This window comes from Muscardinus avellanarius, assembly GCF_963383645.1.
Source record: "Muscardinus avellanarius genome assembly, chromosome: 18".
Taxonomy (NCBI): Eukaryota; Metazoa; Chordata; class Mammalia; order Rodentia; family Gliridae; genus Muscardinus; species Muscardinus avellanarius.
The window spans coordinates 16,748,677-16,768,231 of record NC_137804.1 but is presented as its reverse complement, the minus strand read 5'-3'; the positions used below and the strand labels follow the sequence as shown (position 1 = coordinate 16,768,231).

General features: G+C 46.4%; 1 protein-coding gene across 1 annotated transcript; it reads left to right on the top strand.

The window, feature by feature from the left end:
* The first annotated feature begins 1,298 nt into the window (after positions 1-1,298).
* Positions 1,299-3,844, top strand: RPL15 (ribosomal protein L15). The gene is made up of 4 exons (XM_080715729.1): positions 1,299-1,310; positions 1,909-2,090; positions 2,370-2,506; positions 3,483-3,844. The coding sequence occupies exons 2-4, from the start codon at positions 1,919-1,921 to the stop codon at positions 3,786-3,788; spliced, it is 615 nt and encodes a 204-aa protein (XP_080571855.1). The 5' UTR covers positions 1,299-1,310; positions 1,909-1,918; the 3' UTR covers positions 3,789-3,844.
* The last annotated feature ends 15,711 nt before the right edge of the window (positions 3,845-19,555 follow it).

Below are 19,555 nucleotides of genomic sequence, written 5' to 3'. Positions count from 1 at the left end.
CAAATTTCAACCCCTACCAAATGTGCTCAAAGGATGAACAGCTGAGGCCGTTGACTGAGGGACAGCAGCCGCCCCCCCCCCCCCCGCACAATCTGGGGGAGTCGGGCATCAGCCAGCCCAGGAGGCCTAACTGGGCTGCCCTTTCTCCAGAGCTCAGAGGCAGGAGCGGGGAGATGCTAGCAGAGGCCATCTAGGCTGCGCGCCCCCCGCTTCTGGTGCCGCAGGGACCCTCGCAGGCGCCCTGCCCGCTACTCCTCTGATGCCTTTAATGTATTTCCTCAGCATTTGTCCCCAAACACGATACGTAGCTTACTTATGTTTCTTGTGTCTGAGGATAGAATTCCTTTGTTTACTGTTGAGACAGTGCCTGACACATTATTAGACATTTAATAAATGAAGCGATAAAACAGGGAAGGACTCTTGGGATTTGGTAAAGCTGTGAAAAATCAGGAATTAATTTACAAGGTAAATGATTCTCAAAATCTGGCCACACATAAACACAGAAGTTGGAAGGGAATTAAAACCATGACTGCATCAAAAAAGAAAATAACTCTGGAGACGCAAAAGAGCTAGTGAACTCTCAATAAAGAACGCAATGCAAATTCCAGTATGTTCTTGACTTTTTTCTTCCCGAACACCCGCACCTGCCGAACAGGTCTCGGCAAATATTTTGGCTTTTCTTAAAAAAAAAAAAAAAAAAAAAAGTACTTCTGACGTTCACTGAGCTGGGATCAAATCGAATGGAGGTAAATCACAGAAATGAAAGGCGCTGAGCCGCCGGCATTCACCCCCTCTGCGCCCCCTTTTCGGACAAGGTCCCGCAGTGGCAACCCAGCCTGGGAATCCCGCCCCCACCCGCTCCAACACGGCCTTCCTTGGGGGCTGGGGAAGCGTCGGGGCCCAAATTTCTGTGCCCGACTTAGGAGAGAACGGAGGGGGGCCGTCAGTTCTTGGGGATACCTGCAGCGATTTATTAAGTAAGGAGCCCACGGACCGCGAAACAAACCTGTGCAAGCCCACGGACCCCAAAGCCAGCAGCAGCAAAGATGCGCAGCCCGGGAGCGTGTAGCCCCGCCCCCAGCCTGCTCTCGGGGCCGAGGGACCAACCCTCTCCCTCAAACCCTGGGGGGCGGGACGACGGAAGGCCGCGCCCAATCCCGGCCAAGCTCCGACTCCCGGCTCCAGGCCGGAACTACCTGTCCCAGGAGGCTGTGCGCGGTTGCCGGAAAGAGGCTCGCTGGCGTGGGGGAGGGGCCCAAAAGGGATTGTGGGAGAAAGGCCCTTCCTTTCCGTCTGGCGGCAGCCATCAGGTAGGCTGGGTCGCGTGTCTTAGGATTTCCATCCGCCGCTTATCGCCTTCTGTGTCAGCCATCCGGGCTCGAGGGTCCTGCGCCCTGGGAGTCCCTCCTGCCTCCTGTGCGGCGAGAGTCGGGTCGGGATGCGGGGCAACGAGGGCGCGGAGAGCCGTCCTCCGGAGCGGGCTGGGGGAAGGCGGCGATGGCGGCGCGGATTCGAGCTGGGCCCGGAGCCCGGAGGAGGCGTGGGAAGGAGGGGAGGGTGGCCGGGTTTCTGGCGGCGTAGAGCGAGGCGGACTGGGTGAGCGGGGTAAGTGGTTTTCTCCCGAGAGTTGGCTTTCGGCCGCGGCAGAAGCGCCTTTTTCTAGTGTTGGCGGCATCAGCTTGCGGGCCGGGCCCTGGAATCGCCGTGTGCCGCAGCCGCCCGCCCCCTCGTTCCCAGCTCCCCTCCGCGACAGCGGGGCGGGGGCGCCTCGCCTCGCCTGCAGTTGATGCAGGGCCATCTTCGTTCCCGGCGGCTTCCTCGCGGTAGACGGGGAGCCAAGATGGACGGGCAGGACGTTCTCCTGCTCTGAGCGGAGGCTGTGTCTTAACACCCAGGTTTATCTCAAAGGTAAGCCAAGATGGGCGCGTACAAGTACATCCAGGAGCTATGGAGGAAGAAGCAGTCGGACGTGATGCGCTTTCTGCTGCGGGTCCGCTGCTGGCAGTATCGCCAGCTCTCGGCGCTGCACCGGGCTCCCCGCCCCACCCGGCCGGATAAAGCGCGCAGGCTGGGATACAAAGCCAAGCAAGGTGCGTGCGATCTGAATGAAAGTTGGGGTAAAACTTCATTGCCCAAAAGCTGGGACCGGGCCGTTAGAAAGGCAGGGTGGCCATTGTCTTCCCTTTGTCGCTTTAGCAAGCAGCCCTGCAACCCAACATATTTAAACTAGTGGGTTACCGTGCACTATTACAGTGGCAAGTGTGTCAGAATTGCAAATATGTTAGAGTCTATTCTAACGCAGAATAATTAACTTCCGTGTAATTAACGTAAAATAAATGGGTCTTATAACCTGGTGTTCTGTGTACTAGGCTATGTCATATACAGGATTCGGGTGCGCCGGGGTGGCCGCAAGCGCCCCGTTCCTAAGGGTGCAACCTATGGCAAGCCTGTCCATCACGGAGTTAACCAGCTAAAGTTTGCACGAAGCCTTCAGTCTGTGGCCGAGGTAAATGTTTTCATTGGCTACTCCTAGGGTGGTGGTGAGGGATTGAGCAGCTTTTCTCGTTGGGCCTAGTGGAGTGCAGATTTATGGTTTTGTTTTCCCAGTTTTGACGAGGACGGATGATTGTTCGTTACTGTCAGACTCTACTGGCCTGTTCTTATCTGTGTACTGACAGTTGTGTGATGAGTGGACTGTGGGACCTGTGCTTTTGAAGGCCAGCAAGCAATTGGGCTACTCTTTGTTGGAGAGGGTGGCAAGCTAAAGCCTGTCTCCTGCAAACTAAGTTTTTTAAAAAAGAGGCAAAGGATATGTAGAAAAAACCAGATGCATTCAAAGATTAAAATGTATGTTAAGCCGAGGGTGGTGGCGCACGCTTGTAATCCCCGCTCTTGGGAAGCGGAGACAGGATCGTGCTGGTTCGGAGCCAGCCTCGCTGGCTTAAGAGACCCTGTTTCCAAATAAAAAATATTTTAAAAAAATAGGTCTCGTAGTGTAGCCCGGAGGTAGAAGGGCTTCCAGGAACCCTAGTACCAAAAAAAATGTATGTTAAGTGTTTTTTTTTTTTTTTTTAAGATTTACAGAATATTTTACCGACCTCTTTGTGATAGAAAAAGACAAGGCTGAGACTGGGGACATAGCCCAGTAGTAAGATACTTGTCCATCATGTGCCAGGCCATAGATACAGACCTTAGTACTGAGAAAAGAAAGAAAACGGGGACCCAAAATCCTAAACTTTTATAGGCCAGATTAACGTTAGTCCCCGAGGCAGAGAATATTTGTGAGTTACTTGAGCAAGTCTGATTTATTTGGTGTTTGTGGTGCCAGCCTCTGAAAGAAGATGTCTAGTAACTGATTAGTTAAGTAAGGAGCATGAGTTTCTTATCTAATAGTGACACGGAGTTCACGGTGGCGTTTCTTTCTGAATTGCCACTGAAGCAATACAAGAAGCTGATATTGAGCCTAATTTTTCCTGTTTTAGGAAAGAGCTGGACGCCACTGTGGGGCTCTGAGGGTCCTGAATTCTTACTGGGTTGGCGAAGATTCCACATACAAATTCTTTGAGGTTATCCTCATTGATCCATTCCATAAAGCTATCAGAAGAAATCCCGACACCCAATGGATCACTAAGCCAGTCCACAAGCACAGGGAGATGCGCGGGCTGACGTCTGCAGGCCGCAAGAGTCGTGGCCTTGGAAAGGGCCACAAGTTCCACCACACCATCGGTGGTTCCCGCCGCGCAGCCTGGAGAAGGCGTAATACTCTCCAGCTCCACCGTTACCGCTAATATAAGTAATGTTTGTAAGATTCATACCTAATAAACAATTTAGGACAGTCATGTCTGCTTAAAGTTGTTATTTGTCTGTTAAATTAGGCTTTTTCATGAATGCTTTGTCAAATATGGAAGTTCAAGTGCAATAATGTTTGAAGATTTTTAAGTGATAGTGTATCCTGTTTCTAATAAGATAAGCTTTTTTGTCTTTGCTTTATCTTATTAGGGAGTTAGATGTCAGTGTTTAAAACAATACCTTCTCTAAAAGCAGAGTGCTAAGCCAAGCCCTGTAGATTTGTTTGCATGTGATGAAACCTGTAGCTTCACTGAGATGATTGAATGCTCTGCTGGTTTGCTTTAAAGTGGGTGGGTTTTTCAGAACCTGGCGAGTACAAACTTTAAAAACTGGTTTGCTTAGGAATTTCTAGGATGGGAAGAGGATATCCTAACACTGCCGTGGTCCTGTAGAAGCTCAACTAAAGTGCACATCCTGAAGTTTAATCCACTCTTCCATCTGTGTAATTGCTACTTCTGACGGAATAAATTCCAAAATGCCACCGTTTTCAGAAGAATGGACCTGTTAGGAGGAGTTTCCCTTAAAAATCTGGGTTAGCTGAAATTAAGATTCCCTGTCTGCACCATACTGTGGAAGTTCACATAAAGAGTGAAAGCTCCTGGTTCCATCCTATGGCCCCATGATGTTTAGAATTCTTAAATTTGTTGCATAGTAGTTAGTGATGTTCACACCACTGTGTTTTAAAACTGGTAGGGATCATTTACCTGAAAGTGTGTAAGCCGGTAGCAAGTAGTGGGGTAGAAAGCTAGTCAGCCATGGCTATTCAATAACTTCAATATGAAGTAACTTGACATCAGTTTCAAAGTTTTTTTTTTTTTTTTTAAAATAGCTGTTGTCACCAGTTGGCTATTGTGAGTCCTCTGGCCAGGTAGGGGCAGGAGTGTGTCTCCGCTCCTTCCGTACACAAGCCATCTTGGGCTGACCATCCACTCCCATAAGGCTGTTGCGCAGTCAGTAGTCAGTGCGAGATTGAAGTTTCTGATGTAATTAGGTGTCATCTGTAGTCATTTTCCTCGTCCCTGGTCAAATTAACCTCAAAATCTTGTTACATTCCATGGGGCTCTTGACTAAACATACCACCACTGTTTGGTTTCTGTTTGAATCATTTTCCAATAGGTTAGGCTGCTGTTCCCCAGGGTAACTGAGTATGAAAGGAATTGACCTTAAATCTCCAAATTCTGGGTTTACTGACTTAGAAATAGGTGCTGTGATTTCAACATCTGATACCTTCCCTGAACTAGTTTTTTAAAACTCTTAGGGGTTCCAGAAGGGTCAGTTAATTGCTTCCCAGGAGATATTCTGTAGCTGACAAAAGCCTTTACACCTTTCTACTCATCAAAACAAAATAAACATACATTTTGATTGTTTGTAGAGGTTGTTGAACTGAAGAAATAAATGACTTAAAACAACTGGATTGTTATCTTTTGTCTTTATAGTGTAAATATACTTTAAAACAAATAACCTGCATATAGAATGAATAGCAGCTGTACCAATTTCTACCCATCAACAATTCACGAGAACTTGGTTACTCTTGCACTGGCCCCATCAACACAGGTTTTTGGATCTCTGCCAATTTTTAAGGGAAAAAATAGTACTCAAGGGCTGTATGTGTACAAAAACTTTTACCTGGGCACACAACTAACCTCCAAATCAGAGTTGGTGTGCTGCCTCTATTTCCCACAACTTTGAGCCGGGCATGGTGGCTCATGCTTGTAATCCCAGCATCTGGGAGGCTGAGGCTGGAGAATCCTCTTGCAGATAACCTCAGCTACTTGGGCCCTTTGCAACTGGATGAGACCCTGTTTCAAAATTTAAAAAGCTGGGTTGGTGGTGCACTCTTTTTCAAGCGTTCAAGGACATCCTCAGCTACTTGGGGAGGTCCTCTGCAACTTAGTGAAACCCTGTTTCCAAGTAAAAAATAAGGCTGAGGATGTACCTTGGAGGTAGAATGCCCCTGGATTCCATCCCCAGTACCTCAAAAAATAGTTCCCCACAACTTTGGTTGGAGCCCCATTATTTAGAGGGTATAGCTACAAGATGAAAGAAAGGTGCTCAGTCCCCATCAGTCTGCAAGACAAGATTTCATTTTCTGATGTGCTGTGGTATCCGTTTTTGGTTCTTACAGCAGCATGACCTAGCTTGACCCTGACAAAGATGCATCACAACATTTTTTCATTTGGGGGGGGAGGGGTGGTCTACTGTGGATGGAACCCAGGGGCATTTTACCTCTGAGCTACACCTCCAGCCCTGATTTATTTTTATTTGAACAGGTCTTGCAAAATTGATGAGATCCTTGCTATGTGGCTAAGGCTGTCCTTGAACCTGCAATCACGGTTTCCACCTCCCAGGTGCTGGGATTACAGGTGTGTACTACCACACCTGGCTATCAGTTAGCAGGTTAGCATCTTAAGATAGATTAAAGAGCCTTGTATTACTTTGCTATCCTTGGCTCATTTTTTCTATCAGAATCCCATTTCACCTGAGCATCGTGCTGGGTTCTGTGAAGGGGCTCTGCTAGCTCAAGCCTGCTGAGCAGCATTATTTTTATGCTCACAGGGCATGTGGGGGAAGGAGTACTGGGGACTGAGGTACACTCCCAACTCTATTTTATTTGAAAACAGTGTCTCACTAAGTAGCTGAGGCTGGCTGTGAAACTGCGATCCTCCTGCAAATCTCTAGAGATTCTTAGAATAAAGAAATTTTTCTTTTCTTTCTTTTTTTTTTTTTTTTTTTTTTTTTTTGGTGGTTCTGGATATGGAACCCAGGGACCTTCTACCTCCGATCTACACTCCCAACCCGATTTTTTATCCTTTATTTCAAAACAGGGTCTCACTGAGTTGCAAAGAGCCTAAGTAACTGAAGCTGTCCACAAAACCACGAACTTCCTGTCTCAGCCTCCCGAATGCAGGGATTACAAGCGTGCGCCACCACACCAGGCTTCTATCTTCATTTTATCCTTTGAATTCTAAGCTCTGATTCCAACTCATACTTTGAAATTGATAAGCCAAACTGGCAGGAATATTGTATGAGTCAGGCAGACGAGATCAGGCTGAAGTCTCAAATCTCAGTGGCTTAATGAAATCTTGAGCCTGGCATGGTGGCACACGCTTGTAATCTCAGTACTTGGGAGGCTGAGAAAGGAAGATCACAGGTTCACAGCCAGCCTCAGCTATATTAGACCCTGTTGCAAAATAAAGAAAACATAGGACTGGGAGTGTAGCTCAGAGGTAGAATGCCCCTGGGTTCAAATACAGGCTTCTTACTTACAGTACATTCTTACTGAGGATTAGTCATGGTCCTCACTTTGAAAACAAAGCTGTTGGGGCAGCGATGGTCTGGAACATTGCCAGGTGCCCAAGGCAGGGCAAAGAAAGCAAGTCCTGCCATTATGCCTAAACTCAAAAGGGAGGTGAAGGGAAATCTTCATCTTCTTCCTTTTCCTCCTCCTCCTCCTCCTCTTCTTCTTCCTCTTCCTCCTCCTCCTCCTCCACTTCCTTATTCTTCTTTTTGTGTAGGTAAATAAAGGATGAACCAAGAGGCATTCTACTTTCTACCAACCCCACCCCAATTTTAGTTTAGGTTATAGGTTTTTTTTTTTTTTTTTTTTTTTGAGGTTCCAGGGATGGAACCCAGGGAAATTCTACCTCCAAGCTATACATACCCCCAGCCCTATTTTTTATTCCTTATTTTTTGAAACAGGGTCTCACTGAATCTCAAAGAGCCTCACTAAGTAGTAGCTGAGGCTGTCTCGAACTGCAATCCTCCTGTCTCAGTCTCCCAAATGCTGGGATTATAAATCTGAGCCACCACGCCCAGCACCTATTTTGTTTTTATTTATTTTGAAACAGATAATTTAATAATTCAGCCACATACTTTGATCCATTTGGCAAAGTGTTATCTGCACACAACTCTGCAACCTACTCATCTGCCACTTTTTTTTTTTTTTTTTTTTTTTTTGGTGGTGGTACTGGGCATTGGAACCCAGGGGCTTTCTACCTCCGGGCTATACTCCCAGACCTATTTTATACTTTATTTGGAAACAGGGTCTCACTAAGTTGCTGAGAGCCTCACTAAGTAGCTGAGTCTGGCTTCGAACCTGTGCCATCCTCCTGTCTCAGCCTCCCAAGAGCTGGGATTACAAGCGTGCCCACCACTCCTGGCCTTCATCTGCCACTCTATGTGACCTGACTTCTTTCTTGCAAACTACACACATGTTCACTGAAAAATACTTTTTTTTCAGTACTGAAATTTGAACTCAGAGGCATTCTTCTACCTCCAAGCTACATCCCCAGCCCTATTTTTTTATATTATTATTTATCTTGAAACAGGGTCTCACTAAGTTGCAAGGGACCTCACTAAGTATCTGAGGCTGACTGTGAACCTGCGATCCTCCTGTCTCAGTCTCCCAAGTACTGGGATTACAAGCGTGTGCCATGACACCCAGCTGAAAAATACTTTAAATTTGATTTGTCTAGTATAATAACAGTAACCACTGATGACTTTATGTATGTATGTATGTATGTATGTATTTATGTATTTATTTATTTATATATTTAGTGGTACTGGGGTAGAACCCAGGGGCTTTTCTACCTCCAGGCTATACTTTCAGACATTTATTTATTTATTTATTTATTTTTGCACTACTGGGGGGGATAGAACCCAGGGGTATTCTACCTCCAAACTATACTCCCAGCCCTATATTTTATTCTTTATTTTGAAACAGGGTCTCACTAAGTAGCTGAGGCTGTCCACGAGCCATGATCCTCTGATCTCAGCCTCCGGAATGCTGGGATTACATGCGTGCATCTGGCTTCTCCCAGACCTTTTTTATATTTTATTTGAAAACAAGGTCTCACTAAGAGTCTGAGAGCCTCATTAAGTAGCTGAGGCTGGCTTAGAACCTATGTGATCCTCCTGTCTCCACCTCCCAAGTGCTGGGATTACATTCGTGTATCATGATGTCTGGACACTGATGACTATTTAAATTTAAATAAAGCCAAGTGTGGTGGCGCATGCTTGTAACCCCAGTACTTGGGAGGCGGAGACAGGAGGATTGCAAGTTCTATTCCCAGCTTTCACTACTTAGGCCCACCGCAATTTAGTGAAACCTTTTTTCAAAATAAAAAACAAAATAGGAGGTGGGCATGGTGGTACACACTTGAAATCCCAGTACTTGGGAGGCTGAGACAGGAGGATCACAGGTTCACAGCCAGCCTCAGCTACTTAGTGAGGCCCTCTGAAACTTAATGAGACCCTGTGTCAAAATAAAGAATAAAGCTGGGCTTGGTGGCGCACACTTGTAATCCCCACACTTGGGAGGCAGAGACAGGAGGATCGCACAGGTTCGAAGCCAGCCTCGCTAGCTTAAGAGACCCTGTTTCCAAATAAAATATAAAATAATAGGTCTGGGAGTGTAGTTCGGAAGCAGAAGGGTTCCATCCCCAGTACCACAAAAAAAAAAAAAAACAAAAAAAAACAGGGCTGGGGAGAGCCTGGCATGGTAGTGCACGCTTGTAATCCTGTGCTTGGGAGACGGAGACAGGAGGATCGAGCAGGTTCAAAGCCAGCCGTGCTGGTTTAAGAGACCCTATTTGCAAATTTAAAAAGTATAAAAATAGGTCTGGGAGTTAGCCCGGAGGCAGAAGGGTTTCCAGGAACCCCAGTACCACACACACACACACAAAAAAAAAATAGGGCTGGGGATGTAGCTTGGAGGTAGAATGCCCCTGAGTTCAATCCCCAGCACCACACACAAAAAAGTTTGTTTTTCTTTTTTTGTGTGGTATTGGGGGTGGAACTCAGGGGCTTTTCTACCTCTAGGCTATACTCCCAGACCATATATATATATATATATATTTGTGGTGGTGGTGGTGGTGGTACTGGGGTTCCTGGAAACCCTTCTACCTCCAGGCTACCCTTCCAGACACCTATTTTTTATATTTTTATTTGGAAACAGGGTCTCTTAAGCCAGCAAGGCTGGCTTCAAACCTGCACCTGCACGATCTTCCTGTCTCTGCCTCCCAAGCATGGGGATTACAAGCGTGTGCCACCACGCCTGGCTATATTTTATTTTGAAATAGGGTCTCACTAAGTTGCTGAGAGCCTCACTAAGTAGTTGAGGCTGGCTTTGAACCTGTGCAATCCTCCTGTCTCAGCCTCCCAAGCGCTGGGATTACAAGTGTGAGTCACCACACCCAGCAAAAAAAAAAAAAAAAAAAAAAAAAAAGTTTGATGTAGAAATTTCATATCAAAATTAGTATTCATTGCTACAGATTTTTTTTTTCTTTCATACAGAGGATTGAAGCCAGGGGCATTCTACTTTTGAGCTATACCTCCAACCCTTTTTATTTTTTATTTTGAAACAGGATCTCACTAAGTTGCTGATCAAACCTGCAATCCTCCCATCTTAGCCTCCCAAGTACTGGGATCACAGGCATGTGCCACCACACCAGGCTTAATTTCCAACCTATTTTTACAAAGGAAAAATAGACTGAGGCTTTTAGTGGGAAACGCTGATCAAATTTCCTTAAAAAAATTTCTGCTGCTAAGTTATTATATTTGGCTTGTGCCTTTAAGCCTCATAAAGCACTCAGAGTGATTTTGAATGAAGCCATATTTTTTTTGTTTGTTTTTTGCGGGTCTGGAGATGGAACTCAGAGGCATTCGACCTCCGAGCTACACCCCCAGCCCTATTTTTTATTCTTTATTTTGAAACCGGGTCTCACTGAGTTGCAGAGGGCCTCACTAAGTGGCTGAGGCTGTCCGCGAACCGCGATCCTCCAGGTCTCAGCCTCCCGAATGCTGGGATGACAAGCCTGCGCCACCACGCCCGGCTTGGAGCCATGCTTTTGCATGAAGTCGCTGCCACCCACTTTTTTGCAGCTCTCTTCCAAATCCTGGTAAGGGACAATCCACTCCTCCAAGATTGATTAATTCATTTAACTTACTTGACATTCTATGAACATCTAAAGCCATTTGCTTACAAATCTATCACTTAGAGAGAGATTCATTAGGCAGTCCTAGTTGGTTTAGAAACAATAATGGAAGCCAGGCGTGGTGGCGCACGCTTGTAATCCCCGCACTTGGGAGGCTGAGACAGGAGGATCGCGCAGGTTCGAAGCCAGCCTCAGCTACTTAGTGAGGCTCTCAGCAACTCAGTGAGACCCTGTTTTCAAATAAAGTATAAAATAGGTCTGGAAGTATAGCCCAGAGGTAGAAAGCCTCTGGGTTCCACTCCCAGTACCAGCAAAAAAAAAAAAAAAAAAAGACAACAGTAATGGATGGGTAATGTAATTATCAGTCATCTGATCACTAAACTTTCTATGATAGTGTAAACATATATTTAGGTTGTAGAGGTTAATTATTAACTAAGCTTGGAAGTTGCACTTATCACCAAAGAAAATTCAAGAAATGACCATCTACATTTAAGCATTTTATCCCTAGCCCCCCCAACCGGATTCTGTGGGTAGGATCTGTTACAGTCTATTGCTATTGACCCGTCCCTCATTCATACCATGATTAGAATGAAAATCTTTCAATGTTTCACCCTTTCTTTCTTTGCTTTTTCTTTTTTCTTTTCTTGTGGGTCTGGGGATGGAACTCAGGGGCATTTGACTTCCGGGCTACACCCCCAGCCCTATTTTTTAATCTTTATTTTGAAACAGGGTCTCACTAAGTTGCAGAGGGCCTCACTAAGTAGCTGAAGCTGGCTTTGAACCTGTGATCCTCCTGTCTCAGCCTCCCAAGTACTGGGATTACAAGTATGTGACACCATGCCTGGCTTATTCTTTTTTTTTTTTTTTTTTTTTTGGTGGTACTGGGAGTGGAACCCCAGGGGCTTTTCTACCTCTGGGCTATACTCCCAGATCTATTTTACACTTTATTTGGAAACAGGGTCTCACTAAGTTGCTGAGAGCCTCACTCAGTAGCTGAGGCTGGCTTCGAGCCTGTGCGATCCTCCTGTCTCAGCCTCCCAAGTACTGCGATTACAAGCATGCACCACCAAGCCCTCTTTCTTTCTCTCTTTCTTTCTTTCTTTCTTTCTTTCTTTCTTTCTTTCTTTCTTTCTTTCTTTCTTTCTTTCTTTCTTTCTATTTTGGTGGTACTGGGGTTCCTGGAAACCCTTCTACCTCCGGGCTATACTCCCAGACCTATTTTTTATATATTTTTTTAATTTGGAAACAGGGTCTCCTAAGCCATCAAGGCTGGCTTTGAACCTGCGTGATCCTCCTGTCTCTGCCTCCCAAGCTCAGGGATTACAAGCGTGCGCCACCACGCCTGGCTTGTGGCTCTTTATTTTTTTGAAATAGGATCTCACTAAGGTGTGGAGGGCCTCACTAAGTAGCTGAGGCTGGTCTGAACCTGCAGTCCTCCTGTCTCAGCCTCCCAAGTGCTGGGACTATAGGTACATTCAGCTTCATCCCTCTTCTTTTTTCTTTCTTTTTCTTTCTTCTTCTTCTTTTTTTTTTTTTTTTTTTTTTTTGTGGCACTGGGGTTTGAACCCAAGAGCATTCTACCTCTGAGCTACATTCCCAGCCCTGTTTTATTTTTATTTGGATATGGTCTCACTACGTTGATGAGAGTCTCACTACTTGCTGAGGCTGCCCTCGAATCTCTGATCCTCCTGTTTCAGCCTCCCAACTACTGTGATTACAAGTGTGTGCCACCATGCCCGGCTTCTTCCCTCTTCTTAAAGACAGGCAGTGGGGTGTGGTGGCACACACCTGTAACCCCAGTGCTTGCGAGGCTGAGACAGGCGGATCACAGGTTTGAGGACAGCCTCAGCAACTTAGAAAGACCTGGGGTGCAGCTCAGAGGTAGAATACCCCTAGGTTTAATGCCTAGTACCACCAAAAAAGAAAGAAAGAGAGAGAGAAAGAAAAGAAGGCCTGAACATCTTTCTTTTCTTCACCCCCAAAACTAAGCACTCCAATAAACCAAGGCCAAAGGTCAAGGCAAATTGTACCCTGAGGTTTTGTCACGGTGTAAGCATGCTATCACCGCGGCAGGTCTCTTGTGAGGCTGGGTGTCTGGATGGTTAACCATCCTTCCGTTATCTGAGTGATGTCGCTCTGTTGCCGTCCTCTGGCTGTTTTGCTTCCATACTGCAAATGTGTGAAAGATTGAAGTCGCAGCTTCAACTTTGGTTTCTGCTGAGCTCAGCCCGGTGGCCGCCTCCTTGCGCAGAGCCTGCAGTGGTACCACTTCTGGGCGCGCAGCCAGCACTCCTGGGTCAGCAGGAACAATCGCAGTTCAATGCCTAAAGCAGGAGAAAGGGATCTGGTTGACCTACAAGCTCCAGCTCTGTGAGAATTAACAGTGACTGCAGTGTGGATTATTCATGGCGTGTCCATCTTCCTGAAGAAATAATACCTCCTTCAGAGAGTTTTTTCCCTCCTCTAAAAGAGTGCATCCATCATTCTTCCTCCTCCCCCCTCCTCCTTCCGCCTCCTCCTCCCCCCTCCTCCTCCCCCCTCCTCCTCCCCCTCCTTCTTCCCTCCTCCTCCTCTTCCTCCCCCCCTCTCTGCAACTAGGATTGAACCCAAGGGTTTTCTGTCTCTGAGCTATACCCCCAACTCTTTATTGTTTTATTTCGAAACAGGATCTTGCTAAGTTGCTGAGTGAGGCTGGTCTCAAACCTGCAATCCTCCCGGCTCATTCTCCAAAGGACTGAGATTATAGGTATATGCTATGACAACTGGCTTCAATTTTACTTTCTTGTTTTAAAAAAAAAAGCTTTTAGAGAGTATCAGAAGACTTATACAATATATATATATATATTTAATTTATAGAACATTGTCTAAGGGATCTATGCAGTGAATTATTTTTAAAGCCCCAAAGAACTGAAAGATAGTGTCCTTGTTCCTTGTGTCCCACATCCCTCGAAGGCGATCCTGCAGATTTCTGAGTTCTTCAGGCCATTCCTAGCATGTTATGCAAAGGACAGTGACCTGTGCTAAGCCGGCGTTCCAAGAGGTTGGGGTTTAGCCTCTCTACTGCTTCCCAACCATTTTCCACACTCAGGTCCATAGACCTGCAGTGAGTTTTGCTTCTGCTGTGCTGACTGCACTGGAATGACTGCTGTCCTCTTCTCCTCCTCCTCCCCCCCCTCCTCCTCCTCCTCCTCTTCCTCCTCCTCCTCCTCTTCCTCCTCCTCCTCTTCTTCTCTCTCTCTCTCTCTCCCTCCCTCCCTCCCTCCCTCTCTCCCTCTCTCCCTCTCTTTCTCTCTCTCTGGTACTGAGGATGAAACCCAAGGGCATTCTACCTCTGAACTACACCCCCAGCCCTATTTATTTATTTATTCTTTGCGGGTCTAGGGATGGAACCCAGGGGCATTCGACCTCCAAGCTACGTCCCCTGCCCTATTTTTTTATTTTTTTTTTAAACAGGGTCTCACTAAGTTGTGGAGGGCCTCACTTAATAGCTGAGGTTGTCCGCGAACAAGCGTGCGCCACCATGCCCGGCTTTCTATTTGTTCTCTCTGGCTGCTGTTACAAGTTGCCCAAAATCAAGAGGCATAACACAGCGCCAGTGTGCACTCTCACAGTCCTGGAGGTGACAGGTCCTGAGTAGACCTCAGTGGGCTAAGATGGAGGTCTGGGCAGCGCTGCCTTCCTCTTGGAGGCTAAGCTGAGGACCCATTTCTTGCCTTTCTCAGCTTCTAGAGGAGTTGATGTTGCTTGGCCAGTGGCCCCCTTCCACATCAGAGCCAGCAATGGCTGGTCTGACCTTTTTTCTGTGTGTGTGGTGCTGGAGATGGAACCCAGGGCATTTTGCCTCTAAGTTACACTCCCAGCCGATTATTTATTTATTTATTTTTTTTGTGTGTGTGTGGGTCTGGGGATTGAACCCAGGGGCATTTAACCTCCGAGCTACACCCGCTGCCCTATTTTTTTTATTCTTTATTTTGAAACAGGGTCTCACTAAGTTATGGAGAGCCTCACTAAGTAACTGAGGCTGTCCACAAACCGCGATCCTCTGGTCTCAGCCTCCCGAATGCTGAATTACAAGCATGTGCCACCATGCCTGGCTCCAATTTTTTATCCTTTAATTTGAAACAGGATCTCACTGAGTTGCAAAGGGCCTCACTAAGTAACTGAGGCTGTTCGCGAACCACAGTCCTCCTGTCTCAGCCTCCGGAATGCTGGGATTACAAGCATGTGCTACCATGCCCAGATCTTAGCAAGGTCTTCTGCAATTTAGTGAGACACTGTTTCAAAATAAAAGAATTAGGCAGGCATGGTGGCGCATGCCTGTAATCCCTGCACTTGGGAGGAGGATCGCGCAGGTTCGAAGCCCGCAGGTTCGAAGCCAGCCGCGCTGGCTTAAGAGACCCTGTTTCCAAATAAAAATATATAAAAAAATAAATAAATAAAAAAGGTCTGGGAGTATAGCCCGGAGGTAGAAGGGCTTCCAGGAACCCCAGTACCACTGAAACAGGGGGTTTCTTCTGAGCCCCCAAGATGAAGTGGGGGTTTTTTGAGAAGAAACCTAGAGTTTCATCATAGATGAAACGGAGTTTCTTAAGAAAAAACTCGGTGTTGCCGGGCGTGGTGGCGCACGCTTGTAATCCCCACGCTTGGGAGGCAGAGACAGGAGGATCGCGCAGGTTCGAAGCCAGCCCCGCTGGCGTAAGAGACCCTGTTTCAAAAATATAAAAATAGGTCTGGGAGTGTAGCCCGGAGGTAGAAGGGCTTCCAGGAACCCCAGTACCACCAAAAAAAAAAAAAAAAAAAAAAAGAAAGAAAGAAAGAAAGAAAGAAAGAAAGAACGAACTCGGCATTTCCTTACCGGGTTCTTGTCTATGGTGAGTGAAGAATGACACCCGCAGACCGTAGGAAGGGGAGTAAAAAGGTTTATTGGAAGCAGCAGGGAATAGGGAAAAGTGGCCGAACACCCCAAAGGGGCTGTCAGAACTCTGGGGTCCAGTAGCTGCCTTCAGGTCACTACCCAAGTATCGCCCGAGCCAAGTGCCATCAATTACAAACTACTTTCTCCCAGGGTCCACGCGATCTGCCAGAAAGGAGGTGCAGGTCACCCCTAGGGGCCCTGGTCAGCCTGGATGTCCAGCAGAGGCCTTCAGGTCACTACCCAAGAGCAGCCCGGGCCACATGGCCATCAATTGCACTCCACTTTTTCTCATGGGTAATGCGACCTACGAGAGAGAGAAAAGCTCCCCAAAAGGGGAGGGGGTCCCCGAGAGGGAAAAACCCAGTTTGGTGGCCGGCCTGAGGTTTTGCCGTCGTCTGTGTGTGTCTTCTGTTGGTTGTGGTGAGTTTGGGATCCCGGGAATTCTGGGAAGCAGCTCTCAGAATTTGCATAGGGTATTTGCAAGTCCTTTGAAGGGTCTCCTTTCAGAAGTGTCAGACTTGCTCCAGTGATGTCTCCTGGGTTTGTTGATTAGTAACCAAATGGTTTTGTGAAGCTTTGGTCCTTCTTATCTCTGAACCTTGGCTCCTCGCCCCTTAGGAAATTAAGTTTATTTTACCGAGGCCTTTTCCCTATCTGCCTACTTCCTTTCTATCTCCTCACCACCAACAACAAAAATAAATAAATAAATAAAATAAATAAAAGAATAAAAAAATAGGGCTGGTGGTGTAGCTCAGAAGTAGAATGCCACTGGGTTCTATCCCCAGTAACACGCATTAAAAAAAAAAAAAACAACTTTTGAAATCCCATGATTTGTGAGGCTGAGACAGGAGTATCGCAGTTCACGGACAGCCTCAGCTACTTAGGTCCTTTGCAACTCAGTGAGACCCTGTTTCAAAATAAAGAATACAATAGGGCTGGAGGTGTAGCTCCAAGGTAAAATGCTCCTGCGTCCCATACCCAGTACAGTGAAAAAAAAAAATTCTTTTTGCTTGCTTAATCATGCTACATTGTATGCATATATTAAAATATCCTAGCCGGGCGTGGTGGCGCACGCTTGTAATCCCCGCGCTTGGGAGGCGGAGACAGGAGGATCGCGCAGGTTCAAAGCCAGCCGCGCGTGCTGGCTTAGGAGACCCTGTTTCCAAATGAAAATGTAAAAATAGGTCTGGGAGTGTAGCCCAGAGGTATAAGGGCTTCCAGGAACCCCAGTACCACCAAAAAAAATATATATATATATATATATATATATATATATATATATATATATATCCTAGTGGAAGCCAGGCATGGTGACACACACTTGTAATCCCAGTACCTGGGAGGCTGAAACAGGAAGATCCCAGCCTCAGCTACTTAGTGTGGCACTGTGCAACTTAGTGAGACCGTTTCAAAATAAAGAATAAAATAGGGCTGGGTGTGTAGCTCAGAAGTAGAATGCCCCTGGATTCAACTCCCAGTACCACACACAGCAAAATAAATAAATAAATTAATTAATTAATAAAGAAAATAATAATAAAGAAAAGAAAACATTTAAACATCCTTCAGCCAGGTATGCTGTCTCACACTTGTAATCTCAGCATTTGGGAGGCTAAAACAGGAGGATCATGCAGGTTCCAAGCCAGTGAGACCCTGTTTCAAAATAAAGAATAAAAAATAGGGCTGGGAATGTAGCTTGGAGGTAGAATGCCCCTGGGTTCCATCCCCGTAGTGCAAAGAAAAAACAAACAAATAAATGATCCCTCAGAATTATTTGTTGTGGGGTAAGAATAGAGGAAGAATAGCTGGGTGTGGTGGCGCACTTGTGATCCCAGCATTTGGGAGGCTGAGATGGGGGATTGTGGTTTGTGGAGCTACTTAGTGAGGCCCTTTGCAACTCAGTGAGACCCTGTTTCAAAATAAAGAATAATAATAGGGCTGGGAGTGTAGCTCGAAGGTAGAAAGCCCCTGGGTTCCATCCCCAGTACTGCTAAAAAAAAAAAAAGAAAAAAGAAAAAAGATGGGCCCCAAGGACTCCTGTCTCCTAGTACTCACCTCTGAGGTCATCCTTTGCTTTTGAGTGAGAACCAGACCTAGTGAAGGTTTCTCATAAGAGAATAGCAAAGATCTAGTAAGATTCTGTTTCCAAGAACAGGTGAATAGTGGGGAGAGGTGGCAGACTGGGTGGTGCACACCTCTAATCACAGACCTGGGAGGCTGAGACAGGAGGATCGCAGGTTCCGGGCCAGCCTCAGTAACTTAGTGAGACCCTGTTTCAAAATAAAAAAATAAGTCTGAGGGTGTAGCTCAGAGGCAGAATGCCTCTGATTCAACCAACCTTCAGTGCCACTTTAGAGAGATTAGAGAGAGAGAGAGAGAGAGAGAGAGAGAGAGAGAGAGAGAGAGAGAGAAAGAAACTTGGAGGGACCAAGGAGCTGGGCGTGTGAAGTTTCATTGGTGATAACACAGCACTGACAGTACTCGGGATGGAACTCCAGGGCATTCTACCACCAGCTGTGCCCCAGCCCAATTTTTAATTTTTATTCCTTATTTTGAAACAGGGTCTCACTGAATTGAATTTGAAAAGGGCCTCACTAAGTAGCTGAGGCTCTCAGCCTCCCTAGTGCTGGGATTGCAAGCATGTGCTACCACACCTGGCTAGAGAGATTATTATAATAGCAGTGTGTGTGTGTGTGTGTGTGTGTGTGTGTGTGTGTGTGTGTGTGTTACTGGGAATGGAACCCTTCTACCTCCAGGCTACACTTCCAGACCCATTTTATTTGGAAACAGGGTCTCTTAAACCAGCGCAGCTGGCTTCGAACCTGCGTGATCCTCCTGTCTCCGCCTCCCAAGAGCGGGGATTACAAGCGTGGGCCACCACGCCCGGCTATAATAGCAGTTTTCTTCTAGAATCTGGGCGGAAGTGCATCCAGGTCTGGAGGAGGACCTGGAATCAGAAACACAGGCAATGTTTCAATGCTTGCTATCCTTTTCCTTTTGCATTTATGATTCTATCCTGACAGCCAGGTGTGGTTGCGCATGCCTATAACCGCCCCCCCTCCAAAAAAAGGATCACAGATTCACAACTAGCCTAGACAATTTAGCAAGGTTCTCAGCAACTTGAAGAGACTCTGTTTCCAAATAAAAAATTTTAAAATTTTAAAAAGGGCTGGGGGTATAGCTCAGAGGTAGACTGCCCCTGGGTTCAATCTCTAGCACCAGCACACACACACACACACACACACACACACACACACACACCTATTTTGTCATAGTATGGGGCCAAAATCCTGGGCCCTTGGAGGCAGAGAGAGGCAGCCACTAGCCTTATTCTGAGTTGCACTGGCCGATATTCCTGGAATAGGGATCTGATCCATTAGCTGGTTCTTGGAGCTGATCAAAGTATTGGCTGGATTTCTAAGCTGGTGTTCTCAAATTTGAGTGCCTCAAAATCATCTGGAGGATTTGCTAACACAAAAATGGCTGGCTCACCTTCAGGATGTCTGACCCATTAGGCCGGAGGTGAAACTTGAGAATGGAATTTCTTTTATATTTATTTATTTATTTATTTATTTATTTATTTATTTATTTATTTTGCAGTACTAGGGATGGAACCCAGGAGCTTTCTACCTTGGAGCTACACACCCAGCCCTATTTTTTATTCTTGAATTTGAAACTGGGTCTCACTGGAGAATGGAATTTCTGTCCAGGTACTGTTGACACTGCCCACCCATGACTGTAAGAGCAAACCAGGGGGCTAGGTGACCTGTCTGCGGTGGAGGGGAGTTGCCCAGAGACAAGAAGAGTTGATTGCCCCTAGGGGTCTACCTGGTTTCTAAGTCCCCTCTGAGTGTTTCTG

What these genes read in the sequence shown, in the direction of transcription:
- RPL15 (XM_080715729.1), top strand. Translation starts at nt 1,919, where the DNA reads ATGGGCGCGTACAAGTACATCCAGGAGCTATGGAGGAAGAAGCAGTCG. An exon ending in GGGATACAAAGCCAAGCAAG is followed by an intron (nt 2,091 to 2,369) that starts GTGCGTGCGATC and finishes TCTGTGTACTAG; the next exon opens with GCTATGTCATATACAGGATT. An exon ending in GCCTTCAGTCTGTGGCCGAG is followed by an intron (nt 2,507 to 3,482) that starts GTAAATGTTTTC and finishes TTCCTGTTTTAG; the next exon opens with GAAAGAGCTGGACGCCACTG.